At 50.2% G+C, this 19043-nt stretch overlaps 1 protein-coding gene across 2 annotated transcripts in view; it reads left to right on the top strand.

The window, feature by feature from the left end:
• Window positions 1–19043, top strand: part of Rab11fip4 (RAB11 family interacting protein 4) — a 112078-nt gene that overhangs the window by 26694 nt on the left and 66341 nt on the right. For both annotated transcript variants that reach the window (XM_085695481.2, XM_085695480.2), the window contains exons 2-3: window positions 4606–4693; window positions 6062–6150. In XM_085695481.2, coding sequence (XP_085551607.2) covers window positions 4606–4693; window positions 6062–6150 — 177 coding nt within the window. The remainder of the gene's footprint in view (window positions 1–4605; window positions 4694–6061; window positions 6151–19043) is intronic.

Raw genomic sequence — 19043 nt, 5'->3', positions numbered from 1 at the left:
CTCCTTAAATCCTCCTGTGGTGCTCAGCAGTGTTAATGGGAGAGACGGAATTAGGGTGCTCATTGTAGCTCCCCCAGAATCCGGCATCTTCCTTGGTTGGTTTTACTTGTGTTTAGGGGTTTGGTTTGAAACAGATTTCCCTGTGTGGACTAGGCAGAACCAGAACTAGCGACTGTTCTGCTGGAGGTCACACCACATGCCACCACACCCTTCTTCCTCGGATGTTAATGCGGGCATCTCTTAACAGATTTAAAGTCTGCAGCTTGTCTGGGATGCTAGGCGGCAACCTTTCTTTTAGCAGTAATTTTTTCTTTAATATTCAAATTCTTAAGCAAAGGTTCTCTAGACTGGTGCCAGTTTTTCGAGTGAAAATTTCTTATTTTTGTTCTTTCTGTAGTTGGAGCAAGCCCCTTTCCTCACAAATGATCATAATCGTTTCAGTAGCAGTCATTACTGGAGGTTGCCTGGGCACAGCTGTCTCCTCATGGTTGTATGACCTTAACCCCGAATGCCTGAGACTTGTGTATTTCCTCATCTGTAAAATGGGAATAAGAATTCTGTCCAGGATCCAGAGACTGGTGAGGCTGAACTGATGTCTGCAGAGTGAGCGAACAGGGCCTGGAACGAAGGTGCTTGCTCTGTGCTCACCTCAGTAGAAATAGCTAACATTTATTCCGCACCTCGAGGCGCTGAGAGCTACAAGCTAAGCCTGCTTCTCTCCGTGTCCAGAGAGGCAGCTGAGGCCTCCAGGCACAGAGGGCTGCTTAGCCTTCCCTGGCTTGCCTTGCCAGGCCTGCATGGGGGAGGCGTGGGAGGCCAGCCGGGGTCAGGGGGAGCTCTTGCTGGTGAGCAGACCACAGCGTGGCTCACAGCGTCCTCCCATCAGAGAGATGTGCCTCTGGGGATGAATGGAGAAGACCAGCCTGGAGAGAAGAGCACCAGAAATAGAAGGGGAAGCCTGGGGATTGAACGGTTCCCAGTACGAAAGATCAGTATTCCTCTGCCAGTCGCCCTGGCAGCAAGCTGCTGGTCCAGCTGTGCACACTTCAGCTGTTCCCACCATCCCTGCCAGGCCTGGAGCTGACTCTCTCCTCTCATGGGAGCCAGAGGAGCCCAGGACTTCCTGGCATCCACACATGCTGGCTCGGTGCCATCTACTGTACTCCCCGCTATGAGGGAGCCCCTTCCCCTTCCTGGGACTTGGCTTCCTTGCCCTGTCAGCAGGCACAGCCCCGATGCACTGCAGATTGCCAGTGTCAAAGTCAGGCATCCCCCGGCTCCCCTTTCTGTGTGGTTTGGGTTTACTGGTTTTGCTTGTTTTCTGAGACAGGGTCTCTTTTGTAGCCTAGGCTGACTTCAAATACCATCCTCAGCACCTGTATATTTCTTGGACCAGGTGAGGGATAGAGGCCAGGGTTTGCACACACAGGCCACAGAGTGACATCCCCAGCGAGAGCTGTCTTCACACGCAGAGGGTACCGCGTGCACGCAGGCTGGTGAGAGAGCCCGACTCTGGCCTCTGCTGCAGAGGGCGGAGTAGCAATGGTTTGTAGCTGCTGGTACTCTAGGGTCAGGAAGACCTGGTTTGGTAGCTCCCACTGCTGGTGACTGCCTAAGTGGCTTAATTTCCCTGAGCCTCAGTTTCCTCAACCGTAGCGTGGGGACTGTCATAGCAGCTACTGTGTAGATGGCTCACAGTGCGGGGTTTTCAGCCCTTTCTACATGACACTGCTGGAGTCTCATTTAAAAAGCCATTGCGGGGCTGGGGAGATGGCTCAGTGGTTAAGAGCACTGACTGCTCTTCCAGAGGACCTGGGCTCAATTCCCAGCAACCACATGGCAGCTCACAATTGTCTGTAATTCTAGTTCCAGGAGACCACAACACTTGTGGCAAAACACCAATGTACGTAAAGTATAAATAAACAAATTTTTTTTAAAAAGCCATTGCGAACACTGCTGTGGTCTTTATGAATGTGAACTGCATGCGATACAGAAACTTACTAAGTACAGTGTCTCCACAAAGCTGCCTTAGAGTTTTCGTGACTGCTACCCTAGGACTGCCATCCTTGAGAGCTTCGTGGAAGAAGGGAGTCACAAAAACTGTCAGCCCCTAACTGCAGCCTGGAACACACCTTTAGGTTCTCAACCTGTGGTTGCGTTCCCTTTGGGGGTCAAACGACCCTTTCATAGGGATCCATATCAGATATCCTACATATCAGATATTTAATTACAACTCATAACAGTAGCAAAATTACAGCTATGAAGTAGCAACAAAATAATTTTATGGTTGGGGGTCACCACAGCATGAGGAAGGGTCTCAGCCTTAGGCAGGTTGGGAACCACTGCTGTGGACTATGTGGTGGTCCTTAGAACCTGACTGACATCTACCTGTCATCAGACACCCTCAGCCTCCACACCTGTCCTAGCTTTCTCTGGAGTCAGAGGAGGTACAGCCTGACCCAGTGATGTCCCCAGGCCCTAGCCGTTAGGGACTTGGGGATTAAAGACTCCTAGCCCTGTGGATTACAAAACCCTGCTGTCCCTCCTAGCACATGGGGCTGGAGCTCAGTCACCTAGCACTCTGGAGTAGATGCCTTGGACTTGTTCCCAAAATGATTAAAGCACAGCCCCTGACCTTGGGGAAGGTTGTAGGAGTAAGGTCCTAGAGACTGGGGGTGCGGGGATCTGGGTACTCCAGGCCCTCCTTACATTCACAGGCTCTCTGTACGGTGGGGAGGGGGTAGCAGGAGGAGAGGAGGAGGGTGACCAGCTGGAGCTGTGGGGGAGCTCCCCCACAGCCTGCAGGTGGCACCTGGGAAGTACTATTCTCAGAAGCTGCGTCATTGCCTGGCAATGCCAGTGGCTTTCATGGTAGTGGGGGTGGGGTGGGGCCGACAGCTGCAATGCCCAGTGTGCTCTGGCCGTGCCTGAGCTGGCAAAAGCCTCTTCCCTCTTACCTGAACTTCTGCAGCCCCATGGAGACTGAGGGGAGGGGACTGGGACTTCCTCCATCTCTGGACCTCTGCTCTAGCATCCTAACCTTGTAGTTGGGGATGCCTGGATCCAAGGGATAGTCCTCTAGGTACCAGGTTCAGAGACTTCTTAGGACCTTGTGCAGCCCCTGGGTTATCCCTCAGCCTTAGACCCGGCAGAGTGGAAAAGCAGGGCTAACTGGAATAGAGGTACACACCGTCACCATGCACAGGGACGGAGAGGTGGCTGCGTAGGGGCTGTGCTCACGGAAGCCTGCTGGGCGACTACTGCCGTGCGCCGAGGCCAGGGCTTCGGATGCCTGTTGTAGCTGCTGTGCTGGACAAGCATCCTGTGCAGGAAACGTCTGGGAGCAGATGAGTCTTCCCACCTGCCTGTACTTTGGCACAAGCCACTAACAAAGTAGGAGGGATGGCAGGCCTGCCTGTGATCTCTGTCCTGCGTGCTGGGTTTGTGTTCCCAGCATGCTCTCATACCAACACCTGCAGCATAGCCAGAGGGCATGCCAGAAAGAGCGTGTCCTTGTTTTGTGAACCCTTTCCCGAGAAACGTAGACACAAACACTTGCTCTGCATCCGGTAGGGCACCAGCGACAAACCAAAGTACAGCTTGGGGAGCCACTGAATTTATTGGGCTTGCTTACGAAGCATGGGTAACCCCAGAGTAACTGTGTCACCAGAAAGTTTCACCCTACCAAGGTTTTCAAAGATGGTGGTGATGGGGGAGGGAGCTACCTAATGAGGTGCATGAGTGTAGGTGTGTGTCCGTGTGACCATGTAATGAGGTGCATGACTGTAGGTGTGTGTCTGTGTGACCATGCGTAACTAGCTAGCTACCACCGTCGCCTGTCAAGTCAGTCAAGTATCAGGCAGTGGGAGGCGCTCAGTGCTCAGTTTAATGAATGAGTAAATGTGTGAGTAAGTGAATAAATGAATGAATGGATGGATGGATATTTTAGAAAGCTGCTCCTAAGGTACAAGCTAACTTGGGAAAAAAGTCAAGAAGCTGAACTTCATAGGCTGGGGACGTAGCTCCAGGAGAATTGAGTTCTAAGCCAATCTGGGCTACACAGCCGGACTCTACAAAACAGTGAACCTGGTAGCAGAGTGTTGGCTTTCAGCTGCTGTCTTTGGAGCAGGGTTTGGAGAAGCCTATGGGACCACACCCTTCACGGATGAGGCCCTCTTTTTCTTACTTGAGTCTTTAAAAACAAAAAACAACCTCTCTTTTCTGATTTTACATACCAATCCCAGTTTCCACTACCTTCCCTCTTCTTCCCTCCCTCCCTCCCTCCCTCCCTCCCTCCCTCCCTCCCTCCCTCTCCCTCCCCTCTCCCATTCTCTATCCCCCTCCTTGGCCTCTCCTCCCCCATCCCCACCCTCTAGCCCTCCTTCCCCCATCCCCCACCCTCTATCCCTCCCTCCCTCCACCTCCCCTCCCCCACCCCCACCCTCTATCCAACCTGAGTCCTAAGCAGAGGGGAATAACATGACCCCAGGTGAAAAGACTAAGTTGGTCCTTTTGGCTTAATTGGTGAGCGCCACCCCCTCCGTTCCACCTGGGCCCTTGGGGTGTCCATGGAGCCTCACACAGGTCCTCTTTTCCTTCCCAAAGGTGGAAAAACTTGTGAAGTGTTTGGATCCCAATGACCTGGGCAGAATCAACTTCAAGGACTTTTGCCGAGGAGTGTTCGCCATGAAAGGTGAGGTCCTCTTTGGGGTCCTATCTGTCTAGGAGGCCAACACACAGAGGTCCCAGAGCCCAGGGTGGGTCCCAGAAATGGGCTCTGTTCAAGGTCTTGGGCATGTGTTGTGCTTGGAGCTATGGCTCTCTCTGAACCCTCAGGGCCCCACCACCAGGGGCAGGCTGACCTTTCTGTCCCCATGGGAAATGGCTCTTCTCAGCTTCCCTTTTCCCCTCTCTGCTGCTAGGAAGGCTGTGCTCCATCCACAGGAGTTTCCCTAGACTTCCCACTTCAGCTCCAGCATGGGGGTAGGGGTAAGGGAGGTTAAGGGATTATGGTTTGCTCAATCAGTGGTGGAGCCCTTGCCTAACCAGTGCAAAGCTCTGGGCTCCATTGCCAACGATGGGAGGGGGAAAAATAGTGAAATGAATCCAGTTCTGGCAACAGCTGGATGGAGTGGCTGCCATGTCTCTTTCCTCCTAGGGGTCCCTTATTTATTAACTGCCCCCTCTCCTTTTAGCCCTTCCTAATCCTTCCTCCCTTCCCCCATTTCTTTCTTTCTTTCAAAATTCCAAGGTCAGTTTTGACAAAGTCCTAGAAATCAGAATTTTGGTACTCAACCTTCCATCACCACCCCCTCCAGCCCCTGAGCAGTCAGGATGCCTTCTGAGGCTCCCCTGGCCCCAGGAGAGCATGCAACTACTTCCAGAGGCATCCTGTCAGCAGTGAAGGAGGCCAGGCTCTCCCTTCTGTGCTGAGGTCTGGGCAAGCACATCTCTGCAGCATCCTCTCAAAGTAGGGAAGAGCAAGAATTCCATTCTGAAGCAGAAGTGAGAGGGAAGCAGAAGATCACTTGGGGAGCTGAGGCAGCACAGAACCCCACCACCACCCCCTGCTAAGATTTTCTGTAGGGATTTGTTTGATTCTGTGGGCCAACTCAGACCACTCCTGCCCTGTGCCTGTACTGAGTCCCTTGGTCCAGTCTAACCAGCCGAGAGGCCGCTTGTGTAGCTGGGTCAGGAGGGTGTAAGAGCCTGCTGACTCCTAAGAGTCTAGGATTTGGGGGGCTGGTAGGGAACATGCAGGTAGCCCCTGTACTTCCTAGCCTGTGTTCCCTGCACTCAGCCTGCTTCTGCATTTGTGAGTGCCCCTCTCTTTGTCCCCACTGGGAGTCCTATGGGAGTTCCCATGCCTTTTGGACACCTTATCCCGTGCCCTGAACCAGCCCCCATACAGCCGGGTATCTCATTCCCGCCACTGTGCTGGAGACATGGGCTACCTGCTTCCTCCATCCGTTCCCTCCACGGCCCCTTAGTCAGAAAGGACAGCCATGTGGGCTGAGGCTCATACCACTCACTGTCTGTCTGTCTGTCTGTCTGTCCACAGGGTGCGAGGAGCTGCTGAAGGATGTGCTGTCAGTGGAGAGCGCGGGGACCCTGCCGTGTTCCCCAGAGATCCCAGACTGTGTGGAGCAGGTAAGGGCTGTGGCTCAGTGCCCCCTGCCCTTGACTGTCCTTCTTGCTATTGGCACCTGGGCTTGGCTCTGCAGGCTCTAGAAGGACTGGGACTTCCTCGGATGGCCTCTGGCATCCAAGTCAGGAACGCATTTTGGGAGATGGTGGTACATGCTTCTAATCCCAGCCCTGTGGAGGCTGAAGCAGGGAGATTGCCACAGGTCTGGGACCAGCCTGGGCCACATAGCAATCCCTTAAGAAGGCATGGTGGGATAGGAACCGGGGCCACTTCCTCCACCTTACTGGTGGTGCTGAGGAGAAACTGAGTCCCTGGAGAGAACCATGGACTTGAGGTCAGATGGGCAGGGTGGGGAGTTTTTCCTTTTCTCTTGATCCACTGCGTCTGTGCTTGTGTGTGTGTGTGTGTGTGTGTGTGCGTGCGTGCGTGCGCGCACACACACATACACACAAAATAAATCTGTAATGAAAAATTTTTAATTTTAAAATTAGTTTTCATAACCCAGACTCTAGTTCCCTCTTCCACCTAGAGATGGGGAGTTGGAGGGGCTGAAAATCCCTAGTGCGGTCTTTCTGTGACCAATCCCAGCCTGCGGCATCGAGAGGTACCGCCTTCAGACACCTCACTGGCCTAAGCTCAGGTGTGGACAACAGGAAGTGCTTAGACATAACGGCACTCCTATCAGCAATAGTGAGGGCTCCAGAAGCTCTGTGTCTCCTTGCTTTCTGCTGCTGTGATAAGCACCACGACGGACCCTCCTCCATCAATGAGGAATCAATAAAATGCCCCACAGTCGTGCCCATAGTTCAATCTGACGGAGGCAGACCTTCGGGTGAGGATGGCCCTTCTTCTCAGGTGTGTCCAGATGACAACCAAGAACAGCCATCACAGACACTAAATACCAGGACTTTCTTCCAATTTTATTTTGTATTTTCGTTTATCCTTGCTTATAGTTGACCTTCATCCTCCTCTCCCCACTCTCTCTGTTCCCCCATACCCACGTAAACTTTCTGTGTAGCATGAAAAATAAAAACCCAGAGAGAGATATTGGGTTTCAACCTGCAGATCAGAAAAACAAAGCAGCCAACCACTAGACAGACCTTTTACCTCTACCAATGCTCAGACTCCACACTCCACTGAGTTCCTGACCTTCCCCTCTATGTTCCTCTCTCCACCCAGCTATGTCCCTCCTGTCTCCACCTCTCTGCTGGGATTAAAGGTGTGTGATCTCAAGTGCTGGGACCACCTCCCTTTTAGACAGATCCAATCTTGTGTTGCCCAGGGTGGCCTTGAACTGAGGTGTCTCCCGAGTCCTGGGATTAAAGGTGTGTGCCACCACTTCCTGGTCTGATTGACTGACTAGTGTGGCTGCTTTGTCCTCTGCTCTCCAGGCAAGCCTTACTTATTAAAACACAAATAATACACCTCTGTACTTCTGTCCCTAGTGCCCCCCTTTTTACTTTCACATTGCTTATGTTCTGTTACTCTCCCTGCCCCTTTCCCTTAAAGACTCTGCTGCTCCCTCTTGTGGGCCCCTTTCTAGTCTCCTGGCTTCTATACACACTTACTCCCACATAAATATACTGTGTGTGTGTGTGTGTGTGTGTGTGCATACACACGCAAATATATACATATACACACACACACATATATATATTCCATTATCTTTCAATTCATTCCCCTGTTATTACCAAATGATGTGTTTATAAAACATTGAACTATTTTTGCAAACACAGCTTTGTACTGCAGAGACCATTTAAAATGCACTATCTATGGTCTCTAGGGAACCTTCTGGCTAGAGGAGGACTATTTTGACTTCTCACCCAAATCAGCTCCAAAACCTCTCTGGCTCTGGGTTAGTATTTTTTCCAGAGGCCGCTTCCTGCTGGAAAATGAAAGAAGCCTAGGACCACATTAGCTGATGACCGGGTTCACTGGACACTTCTGGGTGGTGGAGTCCAAGTGAGCTTCTATGGGGAGGACACCAATAAGGGGCCGCATAATGCTGAGGGTGACCAAGCAGACTGTTGGAAAAGGCCAAGGTCCTATCAAGAGGCAAATTGGCCAGGCGGTGGTAGCTCATGCATTTAATCCCAGCACTCAGGAGGCAGAAGCAGGCAGATCTCTGTGAGTTGGAGGCCAGCCTGGTCTACAAGAGCTAGTTCCAGGACAGTCAGGGCTACATAGAGAGAAACCATCTCGAAAAACCAAATAAAAAAGAAAACTGAATAATCTAACGATTGTGATGATCAGGACTGGGGTGTAGCCTGGTGGCGAGTGTTTCCTAGATTATCATGATTGATCCTGTCAGCCTGACCAGAAGCACCTAGATTAGAAAGGGCCATTGCAGGGTGTGTGGGGGAGGGTGTTTCCAGAGAGAGTTAGCTAAAAGGAGATCTTCCTGGATACATGGCAACACCGTCCTTCTGTCCATCTGTCCTTTCTTCCTTCCATCCTTCCGCCTTTTCTTCCTTCCGTTTTTCCTTCTTTCCTTCCATCCTTCCTGCCTTCCTTCTTTCCTTCCTTCCATCCGTCCTTCCTTCCTTCCTTCCTTCCTTCCTTCCTTCCTTCCTTCTTTGTTTTTCTCAGGCCTCTGTCACTGAGACAGCAGGTCTAATACATAGGTCTAGCGCAGGAAAAGAACAGTGGGTTTTGTAAGGTGGGAACTATTATGGGTCTGGGGTCTTTCAGAGATTCACCTGTCTAACCATGAATAAAATTTAATAAATAAGATGCTTTTCTAAATACTGGCCAGGACCAGGTCCATACCCGATACTCATGCTCAGAGTATGACCCTGAATTAGTCAGGGGCTTATAAAGGCAAAACTTTGTCCAATCACGGGAAAGTATGCATCCTGACATACTTCCTGCCTTTGTACCTCCCTCCTATGTGTGATCAAGCACACATCCTCTGTTGTTGGGACATCCAAGCTTACTTACAGAAGTGAAAGCATGTGGCTTGTTAGGAGCAGCCCAAGCATTCCAGGAAGCTATCTGTCCCTGGGTAAATAGGGCTTACACATTAGAGGCATTTTCGTTTTATAGACCTCTTAAGGGCAGTAATTAGAACCTAAAACATAGCTTAGCCATCACAGGAACGAGGAAACTGAATAACAGGGACACAAAGCTGATTGCCCCCCATCAAACTGCCTTTTGGAAACGGTTAAGGGAGCAAAGGACTTCCTTATTGTGCCAGCTAAAACTCCTGATTTCTGGGAAGGCCACACGACAGCTTAGTTTCCGTCTTGGTGGCGTGAACATCATCACAAAGCAGGCTCTTTTGTTCCGGTCTGCTTCGTGCATAGACCTGGCCACATCAAGGGCCACCTGTGAATTTTACTTAACAGTTTGAGGGTGACAGAGACTAAAGTCACAGCCTGTGTGGGGCCAGGGTAGGAGTCAGGTGTCCAGACTGTGCTCAACACGAGACCTCTTAGAAGTGGCCAGGATAACTGGGGCTTCTGAGCAAGGACTCCAGATCTGCCTTACTGGGCCCAGTGCATGGGGAGGGGCATGTATTTGGGGCCAGTGGAACCAGATCTGGGACAGAGAACACCCAACATGGGACAGACACTAAGTGACCCAGATGTCTTTTGGGTACAGCCTTCGTGGAGGATGCAGAGTGAGTAGGCTGTAGCCTGTACCATCATTTAAAATGGGGTCCATACCTGACTTTGGCCACTGGCCAGCCATACAACCTCAGCAAGTTCCCCGCAACATCTCAGAACCTCAGTTTCCTTGGCTGGAAAGCAAGACTTGCTCAACCAGTCTAGGTCTGATTTAGTGAGAGCACAAAGCACTGATCCTCACCCCTACCCCCACCCCTACCCCAACCCCTACCCCCATCACCACCCCTTCCCCCACCCCTACCCTGTAAGCCTCTTCATCCACTTTACTTTTGGGTTCCAATATTTCAAAAGCCCGTGCTGAGACGTTGGAAAACAGAGAAGCGCTGAGACCAGGGTTACCTCAGGGGTACTCAGGAGCAGAGACAGAGACATGACCCCACGGCTCCTGCTGCTTTTGTGACAGCCAAGCGCTCTCGAGCACGGCCAGAAAAGATGGTGCATTCCGTAAAGAGGGGAAATACCTTCCAGGAAGGATTATTTTTTGTAAAGTGATATGTTTTTGTTGTTATTGTTTTCCAAAATTCAGAAGTTCCAGGGAGGCAGAAAGACGGACGTCAGTCATCACAGCAACCCTGACGCTTTCCGGGGGGAATGTATAACATGGATGTGTTTGTGGCTTTGGGGGTTAAGCCTCTTCCAGGCAAACCTCTTTCTGTCGCCCACACAGCTCTGGGCCCTACAAGTGGCTCGCCTGGCCAGAGCACCCAGCCGAGGTGGTGGACATGGTAGGTGACCTGGTGTGTTTGCCTTAGTCAGACCTGGGCCAGCTCCTTCCTGTGGGCTCCTGAGTGTTGCCAAACCAGCCAGGCAGAGTGAGTCCCTGGCATGATAGTTCCCGCCTTACAAAGGGAGTGGGCGTTGGAATTCCGGCTCCTGGAACAGATGGGGCAAAACCATAGCTCTTCAGAGGCAGGATCTTCAAAGGGAGCCCGCTAGAGGCGGGTCCTAATGCTAGGGCCAGGCACCCCACTCCTTGCTGTGCTCCAGCTGTCCCCTAGGGGTCAGCCTGAGACCGCAACCAAGAAGCCAGCCAGCTTCTGGTTCCTCTGAGCTTCTGGTGTGCCTGTGGGGAATACGGATCTGAGCAGTGTGGTTTGGGGAGGTAAAGGATGGTACGTGGCTGGATGTCAGGACTGTAGCCAAGCCCGCTGGGTGGAGGGAGGTGAACCCTTCAGGGTGTGAGCATTGCTTCCAGCGTCATGGCTTGCTTGGTGGGAGTCACCTTGAGTCAGTAAAATGCTTTCCTGTTGGCAGTAGTGTAGGCCTCTGCCGTCTGCCCCTCTTCCAGGTCCCATGGAGCCCCTGGTGCTGGGCACCACCCTGGGTCTTTGACCTGGGAGAATCCATTCTGGATGTTTCTGTAAGCAGTACTGGCGTCTGACTGCAGCGGATGCCTGTGTCCTCAGAGCCTGTCACACCTGTCAGGGAGAGCATCACTGAGCACTACCTGTTGAGAGTGTTTCTCAATTCAGGAAATGTTGGTCTGGCGAGGGGATGCCCAGGTGTCCAGGGATGGTGTCTCCCAGACAAGTCCCTCCCAAGCCCAGTCTGTTCTAAAGGTCTGTCTTGTATAGACCCCAGTCCCTCTGGTGAGAAGAGCTGGGGAGATATGGGCCTATGGGTATCAAAACAAGGGGATGCTGGTGAGGGGCTGTAGTCACCCGTTGGCAGGCAGTTAAGCAAAAACTAACTCAGAACTGAGTTTCTGGATGTTTGATCATCTGTCTGCATAGGCAGATTAATAGGGAACCCAGTAAACCAAGAGTGCAAGCCCCTTGCTCCTCCTGTGCCAGTGTCAGAATCTAGTGTTACCATTCACCTAAGCCCAGGCCAGAAGGTCACCCCTGGTGTCCTCACACACTGCAGCCTCCAGCGCCCTGCTCCCCACAACCCCCTCTTCTGTCACAGCCACCACCTACCCAGTCACCTGCTAGCTCGCTGCTGTTTACATTCGAGAACCACTGGCCACAGTCACAGTGTGTGGCCCTCCTAACAAGGGAGGAAACGTAACCTCAGGTCCTACCTGCTTCTCACTGTGGTGTAGCTCCCTCCCCAAAACCGGTGGCGCCGACCTTCTCTTTGCTTTTGTTGTGTGACCCTGTGTGTACACGGTGGAGGTGAAAGGAGGACATACAGTGCCCACTTCTGTCTCTGCTCTTCCGTTGAGGCACAGGCACTCCCTGAATCTGGAGCCCAAGTTTCCTCGTCTCTGTTCCCCTAAGTGCTGGGCTCACAGGTGTGGTAGGATTATGTCTGTTTGTTACATGAGTGCTGGGGTACAGGTGTGGGTGGGATTATGTCTGCTTGTTACATGGGTGCTGGGCTCACAGGTATGGGTGGGATTATATCTGTTTGTTACATGGTTAATGGGGTCTGAGAGCTGAACTTCAGACTTCCTGGGAAGGCTGTGTTCTATCTCGCCTTCAGGCCTTTGTGAGGTTTGCATTTCTTCTGGACCATCTGTTCTGCCCCCTGACTGTCACAGGCTGCCTGGTATTTGTGTTTTAAAACTTCCTCAGGCACCCCGTTTTCCCAGCATCCTTGGCTCCAGCCTGAGGATCTTCACTGGACTTTTTGGGGGCCTGGGCGGGTGGCAGTCACTGCTCAATCTTTCTCTGCAAATGGTTCCGTGTGTGCTGTGGGGTTATAACGATGGCAGAGTGCTAACAATTATATCAGGGCCCTATCCAGCGTCTCTCCTTCTCTGTATCCGAGAGCGTTTATCTAAGCATCTAGAAGATCAGATACTAGAGATGGAATCAGAGAAAAGACTGTGCAGATTTTCATTTTTGAAATAGATTTTTATTGCTGCTGTTACGTTGAGACAGGGTCTCACTCTGTGGCTGTATTTTTGAACTCGGTATAAAGCCCAGGCTGGCCTAGCATTCACTGTGTAGCTTAGGTTGGCCTTGAAATAACAGTAAGTAATCCTTCTGCCTCAACCTCCCAACCCTGGGATTATAGACATGAGCCACCAATCCAGCCTAAAATAAACATTTAGGGCTGGAGAGGTGACTCAGTGGTTAAGAGTGCCGGATGATTTTCCAGATTTGGTTCCGAGCATCCGCATGATAGCCCACAGCTGTCTATAACTCCAGTCCTAGGTGATCCAGTACCCTCTTCTGACCTCTGTGGCCACTGCATGCATGTGGTGCAAATGCATACATACAAGCAAAACACATAAATAAAATACACATAAAATAAAAAGAAATGAATCTAAAAATAGATTTGTAATAGTTTTGTAATTTTTTTGTTTTTAACGGTGCAACCAAGAAGACTGTATGGATTCTATTTTCCAATTGTATAATATACAAGTGCTGTTCACTCCCCATCACCAAATCTTCCCACCACCAAGCCACTGCCATCTCCCCCATCCTGTCTTCCTTCCTCAACAGAACCACCAAGGACAACTCATTATTGCTTATTATTCCCTATGGCTGACACATACATTTTAAGGTGATTTTGAGAATTAACAGAAGCAATGTAATAATCATACTTGTCCCTAAGTCTCTCTCCCCGTGGTCGTTAAATACTCTGCAAAGCTACAAGGTCCTGCTGTGAAAGCCAACATACAGAGCAATAGGACAGAACAGGGTGCCCGGAACAAGTCCCCACTGGCAGCCGACCTCGATTCTCACAAAGGTGGAGTAAGAACAGTCCCTTCAGTTTGTGATGTTGAGAAAACTGGATAGCACATACAGAAGAAGGAAGAGCAGACTTCTGTCCCTCCTCTAGGATGGATTAAAGGCTGACTGTATAAAGTTTTATTAGACTATAGCCACATCCACTTGCTTCTTTTTTCTTCTCTCTCTCTCTCTCTCTCTCTCTCTCTCTCTCTCTCTCTCTCTCTTGCTTGCTTGTTTGTTTGTTTTATTTTGGGAGATAGACAGGGTCTCTGTGTTGCCTTGGCTAGCCTGGCTATGTAGACCAGGTTGACCAGGGATCAGCCTGCTTTACCTCCAGAGTGCTAAAACTAAAGGTGTGCACCGCACACCCAGTCCTATGACTATTGTCAAACACAACAACAGGTTTGAGTTAGAACCAACCCTTGGTATCTGCAGGGATTGATTCCAGGACCGATAAGGACACCTAAACTTATGGGTGCTCAAGCATCGTATATAAAATTGCATAGCGTTTGCATATAGGCCAAGCACATCCTCTGGTGTCTCTGCTGTCATCTCTAAGTTCCTTGTAATAACTAAAGCAATGCAGATGCTATGCAAATACCTACTACAGCTCCCACGCTAGGAGAAAGGAGATGGAAACAGGCCCAGGGGTGTCTGGTACTTCCTCCTTCTCAGTGGTCTGTTTGCTGGTGTGACTTAGTGCTGGGAGCCATCTTGAACCTAGGGCCTAGAATATGCTATCCCTCTGAGAATAGAATAGAATATGAGCTCTCCCTCTGAGCTACACCTCCAGTGTTTCTGATTCGTGGTTGGTTGAGGGCAATGGACGATGCTGACTGTGGCTGCCTCTGCGTCCGTCTGTCCGTCCGTCCATCCGTCCGTCTGTCCATCCGTGTGAAATGAGCACTGCTGCTTTTCAGGAAAGAGTTCCCTGCTACCTGCAAGTGCAAACTCTTCATTGAAAGGAAACAAACAGTAATGCTGCTGACACGCCCACCAGCTCCTCTCTGAGAAGCTCATCAAGACTTCCTTAGGTCTTTTTTAAAAAATATTTTGCTTTTATTCTATTTATGTATATTTATGTGTGGGTTTGGGCCAGAAGAGGGCATTTGATCCCCTGGGGCTGGAGTTACAGACAGTTATGAGCTGCCCAGCATGGATGCTGAGAGCCAAACTCATGTTCCCTAAAAGAGCAGGAAGAAACCTTAACCACTGAGCCATCTCTCCAGCTCTCTGGTTTTACTGTTTTTGCATTTATTTATTTATTTGTGTGTCTGTGTGTGTGTGTGTGTGTGTCTGTGTGTGTGCACATGCATGTGTTCGTGTGCAGGCACACTATGCCACAGTGAGCCTGTGCAAATCAGAGGACAATATGAGACTCAGTTCTGTCCCTCCACCATGTGGGTCCTGAGAATCTAACTCAGGTTACCAGGCTTGAGGCAGGTATCAGCACCCCAGCTCCTGAGCTTCCCACCTCCCCACCTGTTGGCACTGGTGTTGCTGGTTTCTTAAAATCGAACCTGAGAGGTTGGAGCTAATAAGAACCCCTCTTTTGGATTGTAATTATATCGAACTTTGGCAGGTTGTGGTGGCACATTCCTTTAATCCCAGTATCTGGAGGTGACTTCCAAGCCAGCCTGGTCTGCATATCAAGTTCCAGGCCAGCCAAGGCTATATAGTGAGACCCTGCCTCAAAATAAATAAATACATAAATATATAAATAAATAAATAATGTGGCTTCTTCTTGGTGTGAATTTTTGGTCACTAAAAGGTTTTTTTCTTGGGGCTGGAGAAATGACTCAGTGGTTAAGAGCCTTTACTGCTCTTGTATAGGATCCAGGTTCAGTTCCTAGCACCCACATGCAGCTCACAGCTGTGTGTAACTCCAGATCTGACACCATCCCCTGGCCTCTGCCAGTAGCAGGCACATGTGTTGTGCTCATGCACACATACAGGCAAACATGTCTACATAAGTAAATCCTTCTCTTTTGGGCTACTGAGGTAGCTCAGTGGGTAGCGCCTGCCGCCAAGCCTGAGTTCCACCACAGGACCCACAAGGTGGAAGAAAAGGGACGTTCCTACAGGTTGTCCTGAGATCATTGCAAGGCTGTGCTGACAGCCTCCCTCCACTAACGTACACAGTAGCAAAGCATATGGGGTTTAGTGGGAACCACATGGCTTCCGCTCACATTCAGAGGACACTGCCAAAGCCCATCTTGTCAGAACAGACCTGTCTGCCCCATACCCAGCCCGAGAGCCCTACAGATCCCTCAGCATAGACCTAAGTATCCCAGACCACCACCCCTTTATCCATCCACCCGGAAGCATATTCCTAAGGCCACTTATGAGAAACTGCACCTTTTTTAGGGGGGTGGGTTCAAAACAGGGTTTCTCTGTGTAGCTTTTGAAGTCTGTCCTGGAACTCTGTAGACCAGGCTAGCCTCAAACTCACAGACATTCGCCTCTCTCTGCTTCCCAAGTGCTGGGATTACAGGCATGCGCCACCACCGCCCTGCTGACAAACTGCACTTTTAAGTTCTAAGAACACTTTTTTCAGAAAGACTGTATTGTGACTCTGCAGAGCGTGGTGGTTCGGGGGTGGCATCCCATGTGTGTGGGGTGTCAATGAGAGGAAGGACCTGTCCTTAATCATTTCCACGTGTGTTCTCCCTGTCTTTGTTTCCACAAATGTTCCCTCCGAAAAACAAACGAACAAACCCCCAAATCCCTGCTTTATCCTAGGGCTCAGAGCTCCTGGAAGGAAACCTTCAGGAAGTAGTTGAACTCTGAGCCTGACCAGCTAAGCAGAGCAGCCCAGGCTGGAGCCCAGCCCACGGGGCTGCCTCCAGGTATCCAGCCCCTCACCCCCTACTCTGACCATCCCCTGCCAAGTCTGGGCTGAGCTGGCCTGAGGTTTCTGTCTCCCAGGACAGCCCTACCTTGATGCTCAGGTGCCTCCTTCTGACTTAGCCTCGCTATGGGAGGGCTCCATGAAGCTGTTGGGAGTGGGCTCATAGGTTCTACCTCTTCTGAGCTCAGCTGAGGGAAATTGCTAGGTTTTGTTAACCCTTTAACGTGCCCGACCGTGCTGTCTCTCTTCAGCAAACATTCTTTCACAGGCCACACATACTCTGGTCCCTTTTCTCCTGTGAACTTTCCTTCATCCGTGCGCTAAATCCCTGACATGTGGGAAAACATGTCACACATACATGTACACATGCATGTGTACGTGTAAGAGGTTAGCTTTCAGAAACAACACAGCCTGAACCAGTGTTCTCAGGCATGGCTGCACACTGGAATCAGGAAGGAACTGTCAAAAAAACAAAAACAAAAACAACAACAACAAAAAAAAAAACCCCGGAAGTCCTACTGTGCAGAGATGCAGAGATTCTCATTACTCCTTTCTCTCTCTCTCTCTCTCTCTCTCTCTCTCTCTCTCTCTCTCTCTCTCTCTCTCTCTCCTTTCCCCAGGTGATTCTAACACAAATTCACTGTCTAAGCTAGTGTCCTCAAGCTTGGGGGCATGTTAGGATGACCTGGGAGCTTGTAAGAGTCTCCATAATCAGGCAGGGCCTCTGACCCAGGAGGTGACCTCGGTGTTTTGAAGTCCCCAGGGTAATTCCATGAAGCCGCGGTGCATTGGACTCTGCCCTCTGGCCAGTGCCTGTCAGTACTTTCTCTGAGTACGGAAGTGGAGGCTGGGTAACAAGAATCTCGTCCCTTGCAAATGGCCCTTGCTTGGCACAGCTGTGTGCTCACGTGTTCCTGACATTTTTATGTTTTTTTCGTGGTTTGGTAGATATCCTCTGGCCACAGTTTGGGATTGTACCCTGGCCCAAAGCATTTATAGTCCTGTAGAACGAACCAGCTTGATGGATTCTCAGCTGAGGAAGGAAGCATTCCTGGTATGCAGTGAGCGTGCCTTTGCTTTCCAGACAGAGGGCTTTAGAGTCACTGGGATACTGTGCTCTGACTTTATAATTTAAAAAAGCTTCAACTTTTAGAAAAATGATAAGAGCAAAATAAATCTATTTATTTACCTTAGCACGTGTGTGTGTGTGTGTGTGTGTGTGTGTGTGTGTGCGTGTATTTATTGCTGGGGAATTTGTCTGTTTTGGTGGGCCATATAAAAGTTAGTTGCAAACATAATGACATTTGATTCTAAAATTTGTTATTTGTTTGAGGCTGGGTCTCATGTAGGCCAGGCTAGCCTCAATTTTGCTGTGTAGAGGAGGTTGGCCTTGAAATACTGTGACCCTCCTGCCTCCTCCTGAGTGTTATTCACTGCCTCACCTGGCCTTAATTTTTAAATTCTGGGTAGTCGCTAAGCCCAAGGGCCTTCTCCCACAACAGTCTTGTCTCTTGCAGGGAATTTAGGATGGGTGCAATATAATATCTAATATAAACTGCATTCGTATTTCCCCAGTCTCTAGCCTCTCATTCTGACCTCGGATCTAAGCCAGAATCACACAATATTTTCAGCTGTCAGATCTCTTTAGTGACCTCAGCCTAGAATAGTGCCTGAGTTGTTCCACACCCTCCTTTGGGCCAAGGCTTTTGAATTATGTCCTTCTTGTGGGCCATATCTCCTCCTTCTCGGAGCTGAGCTGAGAATATCATAGCAGGTTATAGAAAACTGTAAGACGGGGTTGGTACCAGGGGCCTCCCTGTGTCTGGCGCCTTACCTGAGGGACCGTAGGACGTGATGGACGTGCCTGTGACATGGCGGGTGGTGCCTTTGCAGACATGTGCCTGAGGGTGGTCCCAGCTTGGTCCTACACTCTCCAGTCTACTCCTGCACCCCAGGAATGGACCTCGTAGGCTCCCCATCTTAGTTGTTCAGATCAAAGGTCAATTGTCATTAATCCATCCTTGCTCCCTTCTACTTCCTCCTCCCTCACCTGGAGCACTACAAAGTTCTATGGATTTGTTCTAGAATATGTCTTGAGCTACCTGTGCCCTTCTCCTGATCCTTGTCGAGCCCGTAGCTGCCTTCAAACCCACGTCTTATACTCTCTTGCCTTTTTGTGACAAATTTTCCATACAACTGTCAGAACTGCCCTCTAAGCCTTTAACTTGGAACTTGCTGAGGGGGACAGAAGCAGGAGACGCAGCTCCCCTCTGCCCTTAACAGCCTGAGGAGTTCCCTAATCTTTTAAGGGCCTCAGTTCAGGCCAAACTAGGATTCGCGGCATTGACATAGAAATGAATTTTAGAGTAAGCCGTATGATGCAGAGTTTACCCTTTATGTTATAAGACGTTTTTAATATAGAGTTTAACCATGAGGGGAGTACTTAGAAATAAAGCCAGATGCACTGGATAGCATGGGTGTGGGTTCTCTGAGAGAGAGACGCTTACTTTATAGTCTTTAGATAGTTGTAGGTAGGACTTTGGTGGGGTTTGAGACTATTAACTTCAAAAGGTTGCTAAGAAGCCCAAATGAGATCATAGGATGGCTCCTATAGACTCCCGACAGGATTATGGCTGATGAGGTCACAGAGATACAAGGAGGTGGCAAAGTTAACAGCCTTGAGATCCCCAGAAAATACCTGAGGAAAGGTGGGAGAGCCTGCCCAAGCTCATAACTCATCCAGGCCTTGATGTTAATCCAAGAGCCATTGATGTCAGGTCCAAGGTCCA

The sequence above is a fragment of the Myodes glareolus genome, chromosome 9 (genome assembly GCF_982192425.1).
Source record: "Myodes glareolus chromosome 9, mMyoGla1.1, whole genome shotgun sequence".
NCBI lineage: Eukaryota > Metazoa > Chordata > Mammalia > Rodentia > Cricetidae > Myodes > Myodes glareolus.
Note: the sequence above shows the minus strand (reverse complement) of the source record. Positions and strands in the feature narration are given on the sequence as shown.